The 14268-nt window shown below is 59.0% G+C and overlaps 1 protein-coding gene across 1 annotated transcript in view; it reads left to right on the plus strand.

Moving 5' to 3' along the window:
• Positions 1-14268, plus strand: part of TRPM2 (transient receptor potential cation channel subfamily M member 2) — a 77705-nt gene that overhangs the window by 12330 nt on the left and 51107 nt on the right. Inside the window, exons 5-9 of the mRNA XM_058296336.2 lie at positions 699-879; positions 2502-2680; positions 8945-9125; positions 10546-10607; positions 11441-11641. Coding sequence (XP_058152319.1) covers positions 699-879; positions 2502-2680; positions 8945-9125; positions 10546-10607; positions 11441-11641 — 804 coding nt within the window. The remainder of the gene's footprint in view (positions 1-698; positions 880-2501; positions 2681-8944; positions 9126-10545; positions 10608-11440; positions 11642-14268) is intronic.

Genomic DNA, 14268 nt, shown 5'->3' on the forward strand with positions numbered 1-14268 from the left:
ATCAGGCCTCAGCCTGGCCTGGCCAGGGGGCTGTGCAGGGGGCGCGTGGCCCAGCCCCTCCCACGGAGACCCCCCAGCCTAGGGCCGCGCTCCTGAACCCTCAGACCTGGGCACCCCTGAGCCAACCCCTGGTTTCATGACAGCCCGCGACGGCCCCCTCGTGGTTGAGGACCCCGCAGCCATCTCCTGGGTTCTGCCCCCGGAGCCCTGCCTTCGGGGCGTCTGGGGCAAATCCGAGGCCGGGCTCAGCTGCCATAACGGCCCTGGGGAGAGCCCCTGCGGAGCTGCCAGGACCCCTGCACTCGGGGAGCAGCGCGGCCGGGTCTGGAGGTGTGGGGCGGGGTGCAGGGGCAGGGGGTGGGGATGGGGGGGTGCAGGATGGGGGCGCCGGCGCCGCGGGGGGCAGAGGAAGGAAGCGCCTCGCCCCGAGAACGGAGCCCACCAGGGCGGGGGGCTGAGTGGCCCCGGGTCGGGAGACACAGTGGGGCAGGCCCGGGCGCCGGGGCGGGGGTCTGCCCGGCCTGGGCCTCCCCTCGTGCTCCCTCTGCCCAGCTGCCTGGGGTCGGGCCCCCGATCTGGGGTCTGAGGGCCTCTTGGCCGAGCCCGAGGGGCATCCCAGCAGCCCCCCACTCTGCACGCGGGGCGGCCGTGGCGCCGTGGCCTCTGACCGGGGCTGCGCCCACCCCCACTCTCCGCAGTACGTCCGGGTGTCCCAGGACACGTGTCCCAGCGCCATCTACCACCTCATGACCCAGTACTGGGGCCTGGACGCCCCCAACCTGCTCATCTCGGTGACGGGCGGCGCCAAGAACTTCAACATGAAGCTCCGGCTCAGGAGCGTCTTCCGCAGGGACCTGGTCAAGGTGGCCCAGACCACAGGTGAGGGCGCAGGCTGTCGGCAGTGCCTGCGGGAGGGGAGCAGGGCCACGGGGGTGGGAGCCTGGGGGAGGGGGGCCATGGGGAGAGGGGCCGTGGGGGAGGGGGACCCTCGGGGATGGGGGCTCTGGGGGAGGGGGACATGGGGTCCCGTGAGATTGGGGGCCCATGGGAGAGGGGGGCCATGGGGTCCGTGAGTGGGGGGCCATGCGAGTGGGGGGCCTGCAGGAGAGGGGGCAGTGGGAGACAGGGAGGGGACACCTGGCGTGGGGGGTGGGCCAGCACCATTCTCAAGGTGGTCCATTCTCAAGGCAGAGGTGGGCCCCCAGGCCTGGGTCCCTGGGCCCCCACCCTCGGCTCCCAGACCCCGGAGCGGGTGGGGGTCAGGCTCCCTGTCCCTGGCTGCCTCTTCCTGATGCCCTGCAGCCCCCCGACTCGTTCTTGTCAGAGGTCGCGCGTGCGCAGGGCCCCGGGCTCCCTTAAAGAGGTGACCCGCGTGGGCGCAGAAGGTCCACAGGAGAGCAAACTTCGGGGTGCCTGGGTGAGACGGGGTCACCCCACATTCCTGGGCGTGGTCGTGGCCCTCGTGTTGGGCGTGCAGCGCTTCCCACCTCTGCCGTCGGGCCCCCCCGCCTGCAGGCCTGGGCTCCCTGGCTCCCGAGGCCCCTCCACCCCTGCGCGTGAACTGACCACACCATTCTCGGCCCGTCCACCTGGGCCTCGGTCACGGGCGCGGCACGTCGCCAAGGCCACAGCGGCCACCACGGCCTGTGTACCTCACCCTCAGGCCACGAGGCGCTCGCCCGCCTCCCAGGTGGCCAGCCGGCCTCTGCCACGTCCTGCCGCGCTCCGTGTCCACGCGGCCCGCTGCCCAGCCCTGGCCCGGGCCGCAGGCTCCGGCCTGTCATTCACGCAGCCCACAAGCCCGCTTCCTGGAGCCGACGCCAGTGGCTCGGTCGGCGCTGTGCTAGAAGCACACGGTCCGGTCCGGCAGCAGCGCGTGCGCCTTCTTGGTGACGCCTCGAGGCTGGCTGGGGGCCGCCCGGGCAGGGAGGGATGCAGGCCATGGGGGAGAGGAGCGCTGGGGGAGGGGGTCCATGGGGTCCATGAGTGGGGGTCCGTGAGAGTGGGGGGCCTGCAGGAGAGGGGGCCCTGGGGGAGGAGGCCATGGGGTCCATGAGAGTGAGGGCCCTGGGGGAGGGGCCCCTGGGGAAGGGGGCCGTGGGGCGCTCGTGCCGCTGACCAGAGCCGGGCGCCTGGTCAGGCCGGACAGTGGGGTGGGGCTTCGTCCCCCAGGGGCCACGGCCCGGCCCGTGGCAGTAGCTCGGGGTGAATCCCTGCAGGGACCCCATCTACCGCACCCGGGGCTCCCTGAATTAGAAGAAGTCAGAAACGGCTGAGAAGCAGCTGGTGGAGAGCGGGGCGGGGCGAGGAGCGGCCGCGGCCCCCAGGCGGGGCCCCGCTCCTGCCCCCTCGGCCTCGCTGAGCCAGCTGGAGCCCCTGGACCTCTGCGGCCTGAGCCGCAAGGCAGGGCACAGCCGCCGCGCTCCCGGGACGGCGCGTGCAGGCGCCCGAGCGGGCGAGGCCGAGCGCACCTGCGGACCCCCTGCCTCTGCCCCGCCCAGGAGCCTGGATCATCTCGGGGGGCTCCCACACGGGGGTGATGAAGCAGGTCGGGGAGGCGGTGCGCGACTTCAACCTGAGCAGCAGCTGCCGCGACAGAGGCGTCATCGCCATCGGCATTGCCACGTGGGGGGCCATCCACAAGCGCGAGAGTCTGATCCGCCCCGCGAAGAGCTGCGAGGTGAGCGGGCGGTGTGCGGGGCGCCCCCTCGGCCTCTCCCGGGAGCCGCGCTGGACGGGGTGCAGGGTCCCGGCTCCAGGCCCCACCGAGCCGCGGGCCGCAGCCACCCGGGAGAGTGGCCCCGGGCCAGGCTCCGGCCCCCACCTCAGGGCTGTGGGGTGCCCGGGAAGTCACGGGGGGCCACCGCCGGCTTGGGGCTCATCCTCACGGCCGCTGTGATGAGAAGGACGAAGAACGTGGGGGAGGAAAGGGCCTTGGCCTCTAAGCCGGAGCTTTTATTTTACTTTATTTTCATTTTTCATGGAGACAAAAGTCACATAACATAAAATGAACTGCTTTTAAGCATACAGTTTGGTGGCATTTAGTACCTTCCCAGAGTTGTGCAGCCACCACCTCTTTAGATTACAAACGCCGCCACCTCCGGGGCACCCCACCCCAGTGCTGCCCTCCTACTGTGCGTCGCTACAGAGTCCTCTATTTTGGATGCTTCATCTAAAGGAATCCTACAATACGTGACCTTCTGTGTCTGGCTTAGTTCACTTGGAATAACGTTTTCCAATTTGGTGTATGTTGTTGCGAGTCTCGGCACTCGGTTTCTTTTTTTTTTTTCTGCGTGCTGTCTGCTCCCTGTGTCCATTCGCTGTGCATTCTTCTGTGTGTCTGTATTTTTTTTTTAAAGATTTATTTATTTTATTTAATTCCCCCCCCTCCCCTGTTTGTCTGTTCTCTGTGTCTATTTGCTGCGTCTTGTTTCTTTGTCTGCTTCTGTTGTTGTCAGCAGCACGGGAAGTGTGTGTGGCGCCATTCCTGGGCAGGCTGCACTTTCTTTTGCGCTGGGCGGCTCTCCTTATGGGGCGCACTCCTTGCGTGTGGGGCTCCCCTACGCGGGGACACCCCTGCGTGGCACGGCACTGCTTGCGCGCATCAGCACTGAGCATGGGCCAGCTCCACACGGGTCAAGGAGGCCTGGGGTTTGAACCGCTGCCCTCCCATGTGGTAGACGAATGCCCTAACCACTGGGCCAAGTCTGTTTCCCTGTATTTATTTTTATTTATTCCTTCCCCCTTGTGGCTTACTTGTTGTCTGCTCTCTGTGTCCATTCACTACGTGCTCTTCTGAGTTCTTGCTTGTCTCCCTTTTTGTTGCATCACCTTGCTGAGTCAGCTTTCCATGGCACCTGCAAGCTGGCAGCATTTCATGGTGCCTGGGTCGGTGGCTCTCTGCAGCGTGCAGGCAAACCTGCCTTCACAAGGAGGCCCCGGGACATGAACCCAGGGCCTCCCATATGGTAGGCAGGAGCCCAGCTGATGGAGCCACAGCCACTTCCCACTCCGTTTCTTTCTATGGCCGAGTGATGCTCTGTTCTGATGACGTGCCCACCCATTAGGGACACTTGGGTTGCCATGAGCACGTGGACACGCATTGGTTTGAATACTGTTTTGGGTGTATAGCTGGGGGAGGAGATGCTGGGTCGTTAACTAGTTCAAGTTCAGAGGAATCTGAACTGATTTCCTACTGGCTGCACCATCTCACATTCCCACCAGTACCGTGAGGGGCCCCTTTCTCCATGTCTTCTCCCACGCTTTCCTGTGTTTTTTAAGAAGAGCATTTCCAGAGAGTATGAAGTGCTATCTTTTCACATGCTTGTTGGCTATTTGTATATCTTCCCTGGAGAAATGTCTATTCAGATCCTTTGCCCATTGTTAATTGGGCTGCTGGCCTTTTTGGTTGTTGAGTTGTTGAATTCTTTATATATTCTAGATACAAGTCCCTTATCAGATATATGATTTGCAAATGTTTTTCCCATTCTGGGGTTTTTTTCGCTTTCTCGATGGTCTCCTTTGAAGCACAGGAGTTTTTACTTTTGATCAACTCCGGTTTCTTTTGTTGTTTGTGCTCTTGGTGCCACCTCTAAGAATGCTTTGCAAAATCTGCGATCGTGGAGGTTTATTCCTAAGTTTTCTTCTCAGAGTTTTCTAGTTTTAACTCTTCCATCTAGGTCTTTGGTCCACTTTGAATTAATTTTTGCACATGGGGGGAGGTGAGGGGTCTAGCTGTGCTCTTTTGCATGTTGCCACCCAGCTATTCCAGCACCATTGGTTGAAAAGACAGAATGGTTCTGGCGCCCTTGTAGGAAATCGGCTGCTCTCGGGTGCCTGCTTTTACTCCTGGGCTTTCAGCCCTGTTCCATGGGTCTCTGTGCCTGTCCTCGTGCCAGTACCACACTGCCGCGGCTACTGTTGCTTTGCCGTAGGTTTTGAAATCGGAAAGTGTGAGTACTCCAACTTGGTTCTTTTTGACTATTCTGGGTCCCTTGCAATTCCCTATGAATTTTTAAATCATCTTGTCAGTTTCTACAAAGACACCTGCTGGGATTCGACTGGGAATGCTTTGGATGTATGGATCAGTTTGGGGAGTATTGCCATCTCGACAAGGCTAATCTTCCAGTCCGTGACCGTTGGGTGCTTTTCCATTCACTTAGAACTTTAATTTCTTCCTACAATGTTTTGTATTTTTCAGAGTTATCAGTTTCACACTTCTTTTGTTAAATTTTTTCCTAACTGGATTCTCTTTGATGCTATTATAATTATAATATACATATAAGTGAGGCTTTTCTAATTATGATTATAAATGGAACTTAATTTCGTTATTGGATTGTTCATTGCTAATGTAGAGAAATACAACTGATTTTTGTATATTGATCTTGTATCCTGCAATACTTGCTGAACTTGTTCTAATCATTTTTTAGTGGGTTTCTTAGACTTTTTATATATAAGATCATGTCATCTGTGAATAGAGATAGTTTTACTTCTTCCTTTCCCATCTGACTACTTTTACTTCTTGTTTTTGCCCAATTGCCCTGGCTGGAACCTCCAGAACAGTGTTGAGTACAAGTGGCAGGAGGGGCATCCTTGCCTTGTTCTGCTCTTACGGGGACGATACAGTCTCTCACCATCGAGGATGTTAGCTGTGGCTTTTCATAAATGCTTTGATCAGGTTGAGGAATTTCCCTTCTGCTCCCAGTCTGTTGAGTTGTTCTGTTTTTTCGTTTTGTTTTTTTTCATCATGAAAGGGTGTGGAGTTTGTTGAATACTCAAATACTTTTTCTGCATCTATCGAGATGATCATGTGATTTGTGTTCTTTTTCTATCGATATGCTGTATCACATTAATTGATTTTCAGATGTTAATCTATTCTTGCGTTCCTTGGATAAATCCCACTTGATCATGGGGTATGATTCTTGATACACGTCACAGGCTTAGGTTTGCTAGTATTTTGTTGAGGATTTTTACATCCATAGTCATAAGATACTGTTCTGTAGTTTACTCATAGTGTCTCTGTCTGGCTTTGGTATTAAGGTAATACTGGCCTCAAAGAATAAGTCAAGAAGTGTTCCCCCCTTTTTTACTTTTTAGAACATTTCCAAAGTATTGGCTTTAATTCCTTAAATAATCTTAGTAGAATTCACCAGTGGCACTATCTGGTCCTGGTCCCATCTTTGTTGGAAGGGTTCTGATGACCAAGTCAATCTCTTGCTCATGGTCTGTTGAGGTTTTCTATTTCTTCTCAAGTTAGTTTAGGCAATTTGTGTGTTTCTAGGAATTTCTCCATTTCATCTAGGTTATCTAATTTGTTGTCATAAAACTGTTCATAGTCTTTTCTTACAATCTTTTTTATTTCTGTAAGGTTAGTACTCTTTCCTTAATTTCATTTCTGATTTTAGTAATTTGAGACTTTCTTATTTACTTAGTCTAGCTAAAGGTTTTCCAGTTTTGTTGATGTTTTTGAAGGACCAACTTTTGGTTAATTTTCTTTTTTGTTTTTCTATACTTCATTTCATTTATATATGCTTTGATCTTTATTATTTCCTTCTTCCTGATAGCTTTGGGATTACTTTTCTCTTTTTATTTTTCTAATTTTCTAAGGTGTAAATTAGGGAACTGATTGGAGATCTTCATTTTTAATGTAGGCATTTACAGCTATAAATTTTTCTTCTACTACTGTTTTTGCTGCATCCCACAAGTTTTGGTGTGGGGTTTTTCATTTTCAGTCCTCTTAAAGTATTTTCTAATCTCCTTGTAATTTCTTTCTAGATCAATTGAATGTGTCAACATGTGTTGCATGATTTCCACATATTTGTGAATTTTCTTTTTGTTATCAATTTCTAGTTTCATTTCATTGTGGTCAGATAAGTTAGTCTGTATGGTTTCAATCATTTTAAATTTGTAGAGCTTTGTTTGTTTTGTAGTCTAACACATGGTCTATACTATCCTGGAAAATGTTTTGTGTGCACTTGAGAAGAATTTGTATTCAGCTGTTGTTAGGTAGCATGTTATATGGATGTCCATTTAGTCTAGTTGGTTTATAGTGTTTTTAAGTCCTCTATTTCTTTATTGACCTTCTCTCTAGTTATTACATTATTGAAAGTGGGCATTGAAGTCTCTGTTATTGTAGAACTATCTCCCTTCAGTTGTGTCAATTTTTGCTTCATATATTTGGGGTTGTGTAGTTAGGTGCATATATATTTATAGTTGTTGTATCATTTGGATGAATTGACCCTTTTATCAATCTATAATGTACTTCTTTGTCCCTTCTAAGAAATTTTGACTTAAAGTCTATTTTGTCTGAAATAAGTCTTGCTACTCCAGTTCTTTTGTTTACTACTTACTTAAAATATCTTTTTCAGTTGTTTTCACTTTCAATCTCTTTGTGTCTTTGGATCTAAAGTGAGCTCCTTGTAGACCACGTATAGTTGGAAAGCCCATGTTGTAACTCTTTCCTTCTCAGGTCTCCTCCAGCTTAAGAATATCATGATTCTTTGATTTCAGGTAGTCCACCCAGGGAGCTTGTGTGTTAAGACGGAAGGCGGGGCCCTCCTGTCCCTCTTTTAACAGGCTACAGCAGTGAGAAGCAATTGCTTCAGTGTGAGATGAGAGTTGGAAGATAAGTTGATTCATTCCATACGGTTTTTAAAGAACACATTACATTTGACATAGAGATCATATGTCTAGGTACTTCACAAAGTCAGGAACATTCATTGAAAAAGCTGGCCCCTGAAGCGCTGAGGTTTCCTTGTTCCACCCCATGAGTGGTGATTCATGAACGGAGGTGTCACCTTCTCCGGTAGGGGCAATGGCTTCCCAGGGGGAAGAGCCACTTTGGATAGTGGTCCTTTGTCAGGCACAGGTTCATCAGGGGCACGGCCTGGCATTGCATGGCCTGCTGCCAGGGCCTTTGTCTTCTCCTCATGTCATACACAGGACTGGATTGACTATCCTTTTTTTTTTTTTAAGATTCATTTAATTTATTTTCCCCACCCCCTTATTGTTTGCACTTGCTGTGTCTGTCTTCCTTGTTTCTTTAGGAGGCACCAGGAACCAAACCCAGGACTTCCAATATGGGAGGAAGGCACGTAATTGCTTGAGCCACCTCTGTTCCCTGCTTTGTTGTGTCTCTCACTGTGTTTTTCTTCTTGTGTCACTTGTTGCATCAGCCTGCCATGCCTGCCCATCGTATCAGCTTGCTGTCTTCTTTAGGAGGCACCAGGAACTGAACCAGGGACCTCCCATGTGGTAGGCGGGAGCTCAGTCGCTTGAGCCACATCCACTTCCCAAATGTTCTTTCCTGAGCCGTCATTTTACTGAGTGGAAAACTGAGGCCGAGAGAGGCTGGGTGACTTCCAAGTCCCCATTCCAAGACTTTCCTTTCCATACACATCCATCCCCTGTGGACACCAGAAAGGAGCTGCGCCTGCAGGCACTCGTAGAACTTTCATCCTCTCTGCACACGGGGGCGTGCCCCTGGTGGTCCAGCAGCCACCCCCAGTATTAGTTTCCTAACAGCAAGTCACCTCAACCCTGGTGGCTTAGAGCAACAGAAATTAATTCCCTCACCGTGCTGAAGACAGGAAGTCCAAAATTGGTGTCAGGTATCGGTATCTTGGTGTTGGCAGCCCTGTGCCCCCCCAGAGACCCCAGGGGAGAAGCTGTCCCTGCCTCTTCCGGCTGCTGCTGGCTGCTGGGCACTCCAGGCTCCAGGCCAGCTGCGCCTCTGCCGTTCTTCTCTGAGGACACTGTGGTGGCATTTGGGACCCGCCCAGGTTATCCATCAGCCCCTGCCGAGATCCTTAACTAGCCACATCTGCCCAGACCCCTTCCCAGACAAGGCCACAGCTGCAGTTCCGGGTTAGGGCTGATATTTGGGGGCTTTCTGTGTTAAGGCTGTGGGGCCCCTCCACCCCATCTTCGTCCCTCTGTCCGCCAGGACCCTTTACCTGCTAAGTACCCGTTGGACGAGGAGGGCCAAGGGCACCTCACCTGTCTGGACAGCAACCACTCCCACTTCATCCTCGTGGACGACGGGACCCACGGCCGGTACGAGGTGGAGATTCCTCTGAGGACCAAGCTGGAGAAGTTCATATCAGAGCAGACGAAGGAAAAGGGCGGTGAGTGGGGGCCCATCCTGGGCCATCAGGCAGGGGCGTGGCGGGTGACGGTATGTTCCGGAGGTGAGGGCTGGAGGTGCCATTCTGGAGAAGCTGCCCTGCCCCCCCACCTGGCACCCCTGCCCTGCCCCCCCCACCTGGCGCACCTGCCCTGCCCCCCCACCTGGTGCACCTGCCCTGCCCTGTCTCCCCACCTGGCACACCTGCCCTGTCTCCCAATCCTTGTGCACCTGCCCTGCCTCCCTATCCCTGTGCACCTTCCCTACCTCCCCACCCAGTGCCCCTTCCCTGACTCCTGTGCACCTGCCCCCTGCCTCCCCACCTGGTGTAACTCCCCTATCTCCCCACCCAGTGCACCTCCCCTGACTCCCAATCCCTGTGCACCTGCCCTGCCTCCCCACCGTTGCACTTCCCTTCGCTCAGTGGAGAGCCCTTCCCAGCCCCCGAAGACAAGGCTTTTAACCAGTGGAAGGAAAGTGAGGGCAGGCCACGGCGTTCCTGCTCCCTTAGGTGAAAACTGTCCTAAACCGCTTTAAACCAAGGCTCAGGCTCAGTATCAGAATGCGCAGTAGTCAGCGCTCGGGCCGTGCTGCTTTTCCCTTGTGGGTAGGATGGGATGGGATGGGATGATACCCAGGATCTTGTGCTGGAGTTGAAGAGGGGTGAGAAAGGACCTGAGATCTCGGGGTGGGGGTGCTTCTAGCGCTGACTCTAGGCTGTGGGGGCCGCCCAGGGCGGCGGCTCGAGGTTTGGGGAGCATCAGAGCCGCTGGAGGCCGCGGAAGCACAGCGCGCTGGCCCGCCCCGGGTAGGGCTGGGGTCTGCATCCGCTTGCTCCAAGGGAACCTGGGGTGGGGCGTGAGGGAGTGACAACGACGAGGTCGCCGTCGGCGCCCGCCGAGGAAGCCGTTCCTGAAGTCTGCGCCCTCGCCCGGCTGCAGGGTGCCCGCTGCGTGGAGGGCCGAGGCGGACTTCCCAGACACGCAGCAAGCCCGGGAGCCCTGCTGCCCGCTCTGCACGTGGCGTCCGCCCCCCGGCTCCCGGAGGCACGCCCCGATTTTGAGGAGCACGGGAAGGGTTGCAGAGGCCGGGAGCGGGCTCTTGGCGGGCCGCCGTGCCTGCCCGGTAGAGAAGCCGGAGGATTCCGGGGTGTCCCTCTCGTCATCCCAGCCCTCGCTCCGCCCCCCGCAAGGACGCTAGCAGGAGCGGAAGGCGAACGAGCGCCTCCTGCTCTGGCTTAGGCGGACTAAGTCCGTGCCCTGCAGGCCCCGGAGCGGCCGCCGCTAAAGCCACGCGTTCCTTGCGACCCGTCTCCGTGGTGGCGGGAAAGGCCTGGCAGAGCTCACGGGGGATGGGCCGAGCGTCCCTCGGGCGGAGGGTCTGAGCCCCGCACCCCCTAATCGGGGTCCCTGCTCGCCTAGGGGTGGCCATCAAGATCCCCATCGTCTGCGTGGTGCTGGAGGGCGGCCCCGGCACGCTCAACGTGAGTAGCGCACTTCTCCGCGTCCCGGGCTGACGGGCAGGAGAGGGCCAAAGCCACCCACCCGCCACCGGCTCGAGGGGACGGCCCGTGGCCCTTCGCTCCCGGGGACAGCTGGGGTGGTGGTTTCCAGGCCTCTGCAGCCCTCCCCCGGCGGGGCCTCGAGCCGGCCAGTGCCCCCATGCAGCGGGCGGAACGGCGGCGCTGCACCTGCTGGGCGGGCACGGGCGGAAGATGTCCCTGCTTTGTGTTTTGTGACCTCTGGGGGTCAAAATTGAGCCCCGGGGCATCCTGGTTGGCTGGGAACCCCTAGAGCTCCGGAGTCCCTCTCCCCACGCATGCCAAGTCCTCTGCTGGGTCCTCGCCGCCCTCTCCCCACGCATGCCAAGTCCTCTGCTGGGTCCTCGCCGCCCTCTCCCCACGCATGCCAAGTCCTCTGCTGGGTCCTCGCCGCCCTCTCCCCACGCATGCCAAGTCCTCTGCTGGGTCCTCGCCGCCCTCTCCCCACGCATGCCAAGTCCTCTGCTGGGTCCTCTCCGTGGGCGGCTTTGCTCACGGAGCTGCGGGACACTGGCTCCTTGTGCTGGACCTTAGGGAGCGGGCGAGCCCCGGTGGTGACGGTCCCCCAGCCGCGTGGCCGGCGTGCGCTTCTGCTCGGCTGTGGGTGGGAATCTCCCGGGGCGGGGACAGGCGTGGGAGCCCCGCCGTCGCGGTGGGCAACTCTCCCGCCTGAGCAGGGGCTGCCGGTGTGGCCACACCCACCCTAGCGTGGAGCAGGGGTGCGCCAGGGTGAGGTGGGGCGCGGGGCGGGGGCTGACCCCAGCCTCGCGCTGCAGACCATCTACAACGCCATCACCCACGGCACGCCGTGCGTCATCATGGAGGGCTCGGGCCGCGTGGCCGACGTCATCGCGCAGGTGGCCAGCCTGCCCATCTCCGAAATCACCATCGCCCTGATCCAGAAGAAACTCAGCATGTTCTTCCGGGAAACGTTCGAGACCTTCTCGGAGAGCAGGATTGTCGAGTGGACCAAAAAGGTGAGCAGACCCCCGCGGTGAGCCGGCAGTGGGTGGTGCAGGCGGGAGGCTGGGGGCTGCGGGGCCCGGCGGGCTGGGTGGGCAAGAGTCGGGGACCTCGGGGGTCCGTGCACGGCTGTCCCGTGGGGGATGAGCCTTCCCCCGGCCCGACCCTGGCGGCCGCGCAGCCCCTACAAAAGACAGCGGCATCGTCGGGGCTTCGGGGGTGTGCTCGGCTGGCAGAGGGGCCAGGGTGCAGGGCCCGAGAGGGCAGCGGTTCCAGGAAGCGGCGCCTGCTGGTGGGAAGGGGTGGAGGGACGCGGGCAGTGCCAGCCCCCGGCGGGCGGTGGGCAGCTGGCGTCCAGCCTCAGGCCTGGCCAGCTGCAGGCCAGCGCGGCAGGGCCAGCGTGTCGAGACGGGCGCCGAGGGGCCACCTGGCCGCCCGAGCAGGACAGGAGCCAGGAACAGCGGAGGCGGGCGGAGGAGCTGCCAGGCCACAGGCCCTCTGAGCTGGCGGCCTTGGCCCAGGCCCCTCGGCTCCTGCTGCCCCCATGCCGGCTCTGGGCCGCGGGGTGCAGCACACGCCACACGCCTGCGCCTCCTGTGGAGGCAGCGGGTGCCCCTCAAAGCGGGCCGAGGCTCAGCTGGCCCCCCGCATTGGGCGTGCTCAGCAGGCACCCCAGGGGACCCCTGACTCTGGGGGTCGGGGGGCTTTGAGGCATGGAGGGGGCTTGTTACGCCACGAGACGTGCTTCCCCGGGGGCGTGGCAGGTGGGGCTGGAGCACGCCCAGGAACGCTGCCCTTTTAGGGTGGGCTCGGCGTCCCCGGCTGGCTCAGATGGAGGCCGGTGCACGTGGAGTCGGCCTCAGAAGCGGCCGTGTCCCCACTTGAGAAGTTGGGGCTCAGGTATGACCCCCAGCTTCGAAAGGGGGCAGCCAGCGGTGGTCGGCTCCCAGCCCGGCCTGGCCGGGCCCTGCTGGTGGCCTCGCTGTCCCTGGCCACATGGCAAACCCCAGGCCAGGGTCCCCTGATCCCAGGCCCCGGGGCCCCCCGTTACCCCCCAGGGTTCCTAGAGCCGCGAGCGCGGCCTGGCAACCCGTGGATTCCCCGGCAGTCGGGGCTGGCAAAGTACCCAGAGCTCCTTGAAAGGTAAACAGCTGGCACAACAACTGGACGGGCAGGTAAACAGCCGTGAGGGACGGGCGTGAGCCTCGCAGGCGGGCGAGCAGCGGCAGGCCAGGCTGGGCTAGCCCGGGCCCCCTGCGCCACGGCGCCCTCCCGCCAAGACGCTGCCTCGCCTGGACGAGCTGCGTGTGAGAGCCAAGGCGCCAGGGACGTCACACCCCGTGGGGCCCCCGGGGCGTCAGCAGGGTGTGTCCCGGCACCCTCGGGTTGGGTGAGCAGGACAAGTCTCAGGAGGTGGGGGCTCGTGCGAGATGGGAGGGGCCGTTCCGGGGTCGGGGGTCCGGTGGGGCTCAGGAGCCTCGTGACAGCGTCGGCGTGACCGCGTCAGATATGGCTGTCCCGAGATGGTCTCTGTCCAGCGGGGGACAGGACGTCTTCGCGCGCGTCCGTGCACTGCTCGACTCCTGCCGGCCCGGGCCGCTCCGCCCTGTTCTCGGCGCCCCTGGCAAGTGGGGAGGCAGGCGCCGCGCGTCTCCTCGGCTAATCTGTAAATGATTCAGGCGGTTCTCAGAACAGGCTAGCCCGCTGTTTTTTAAAACATCTGTCCCGCCGCGTCCATACGAAAGCCCTGAAAACGGTGTTTTGTGGGAACCCCCCGCGCGCTTTCCCGGGGGGCTTTCGTTGGCTTTGCTCCTGTCCAGTGGAGGCCCCCGCCAGCCTTCTCCCCCCTGCACGTGGGTGAGGGAGATGAACGGGGCGCGCTGTGGGGTCGCGTCCCAGGCTCCCGGCCGTCGTGGCTGTGCAGCCTGGAGGAGGCGGCCGGAGCTGGCCCAGCACTGGCTCTCATGTGTAACGTGGGGTCACTGGCATCTCAGCCAGGGGGTGACGGGAGCTCACCTGTGCCCAGCAAGCGGCAGCCGCTTTATCCCACGTGCCAGGGCAGGGCAGGAGGCTCTCAGGGCTGGAGGACAGGGGCGGTATGCCCAGGATCAGACCCGACTGCAGACATACTCCAGGATCCATTTTTGGGATTCATGAACCATATCAAACTTCTCTGCGGACCGTCTGGGCCCTTAGGGACGGAGGTGGGGAGTGAGGGTGCCCGGGCGTGGGGAGTGGGCTGTCGGGGGCATGGGGCAGCACTGGCCAGCTGGGGAGAGGGAAGGGGTGTGCAGGGGCTGGGGGCTGGGAAGGCAGGTGAGGGCAGGTGGCGGTGGCCTGGAGAGCTGGGGAGGGGTCTGAAGCTTATTAGGGGAGTGTGTGAGGGAGACCCAGGCAGGCTTTGGGGAGGGGAACAGATGCAGGAGGCATTCGTGGCACCCTTGCCACAGAGCGAGGGATGTCTAGAGCTAGGAGAGGTGACGGGATGGCTGGATGGTGGACGGATGGAGGGGGATGGCAAGCCACATCATAGAGAGAGGGTCGACGGTGGGGAAAGATGACGTGGTGATGGCTAGATGGTGGCTGGAGAGACGGCTACAGACAGAGAACGGATGACAGATCCAGAGATGAGGGACAGGTG

Source organism: Dasypus novemcinctus, chromosome 4 (genome assembly GCF_030445035.2).
Source record: "Dasypus novemcinctus isolate mDasNov1 chromosome 4, mDasNov1.1.hap2, whole genome shotgun sequence".
Lineage (NCBI taxonomy): Eukaryota > Metazoa > Chordata > Mammalia > Cingulata > Dasypodidae > Dasypus > Dasypus novemcinctus.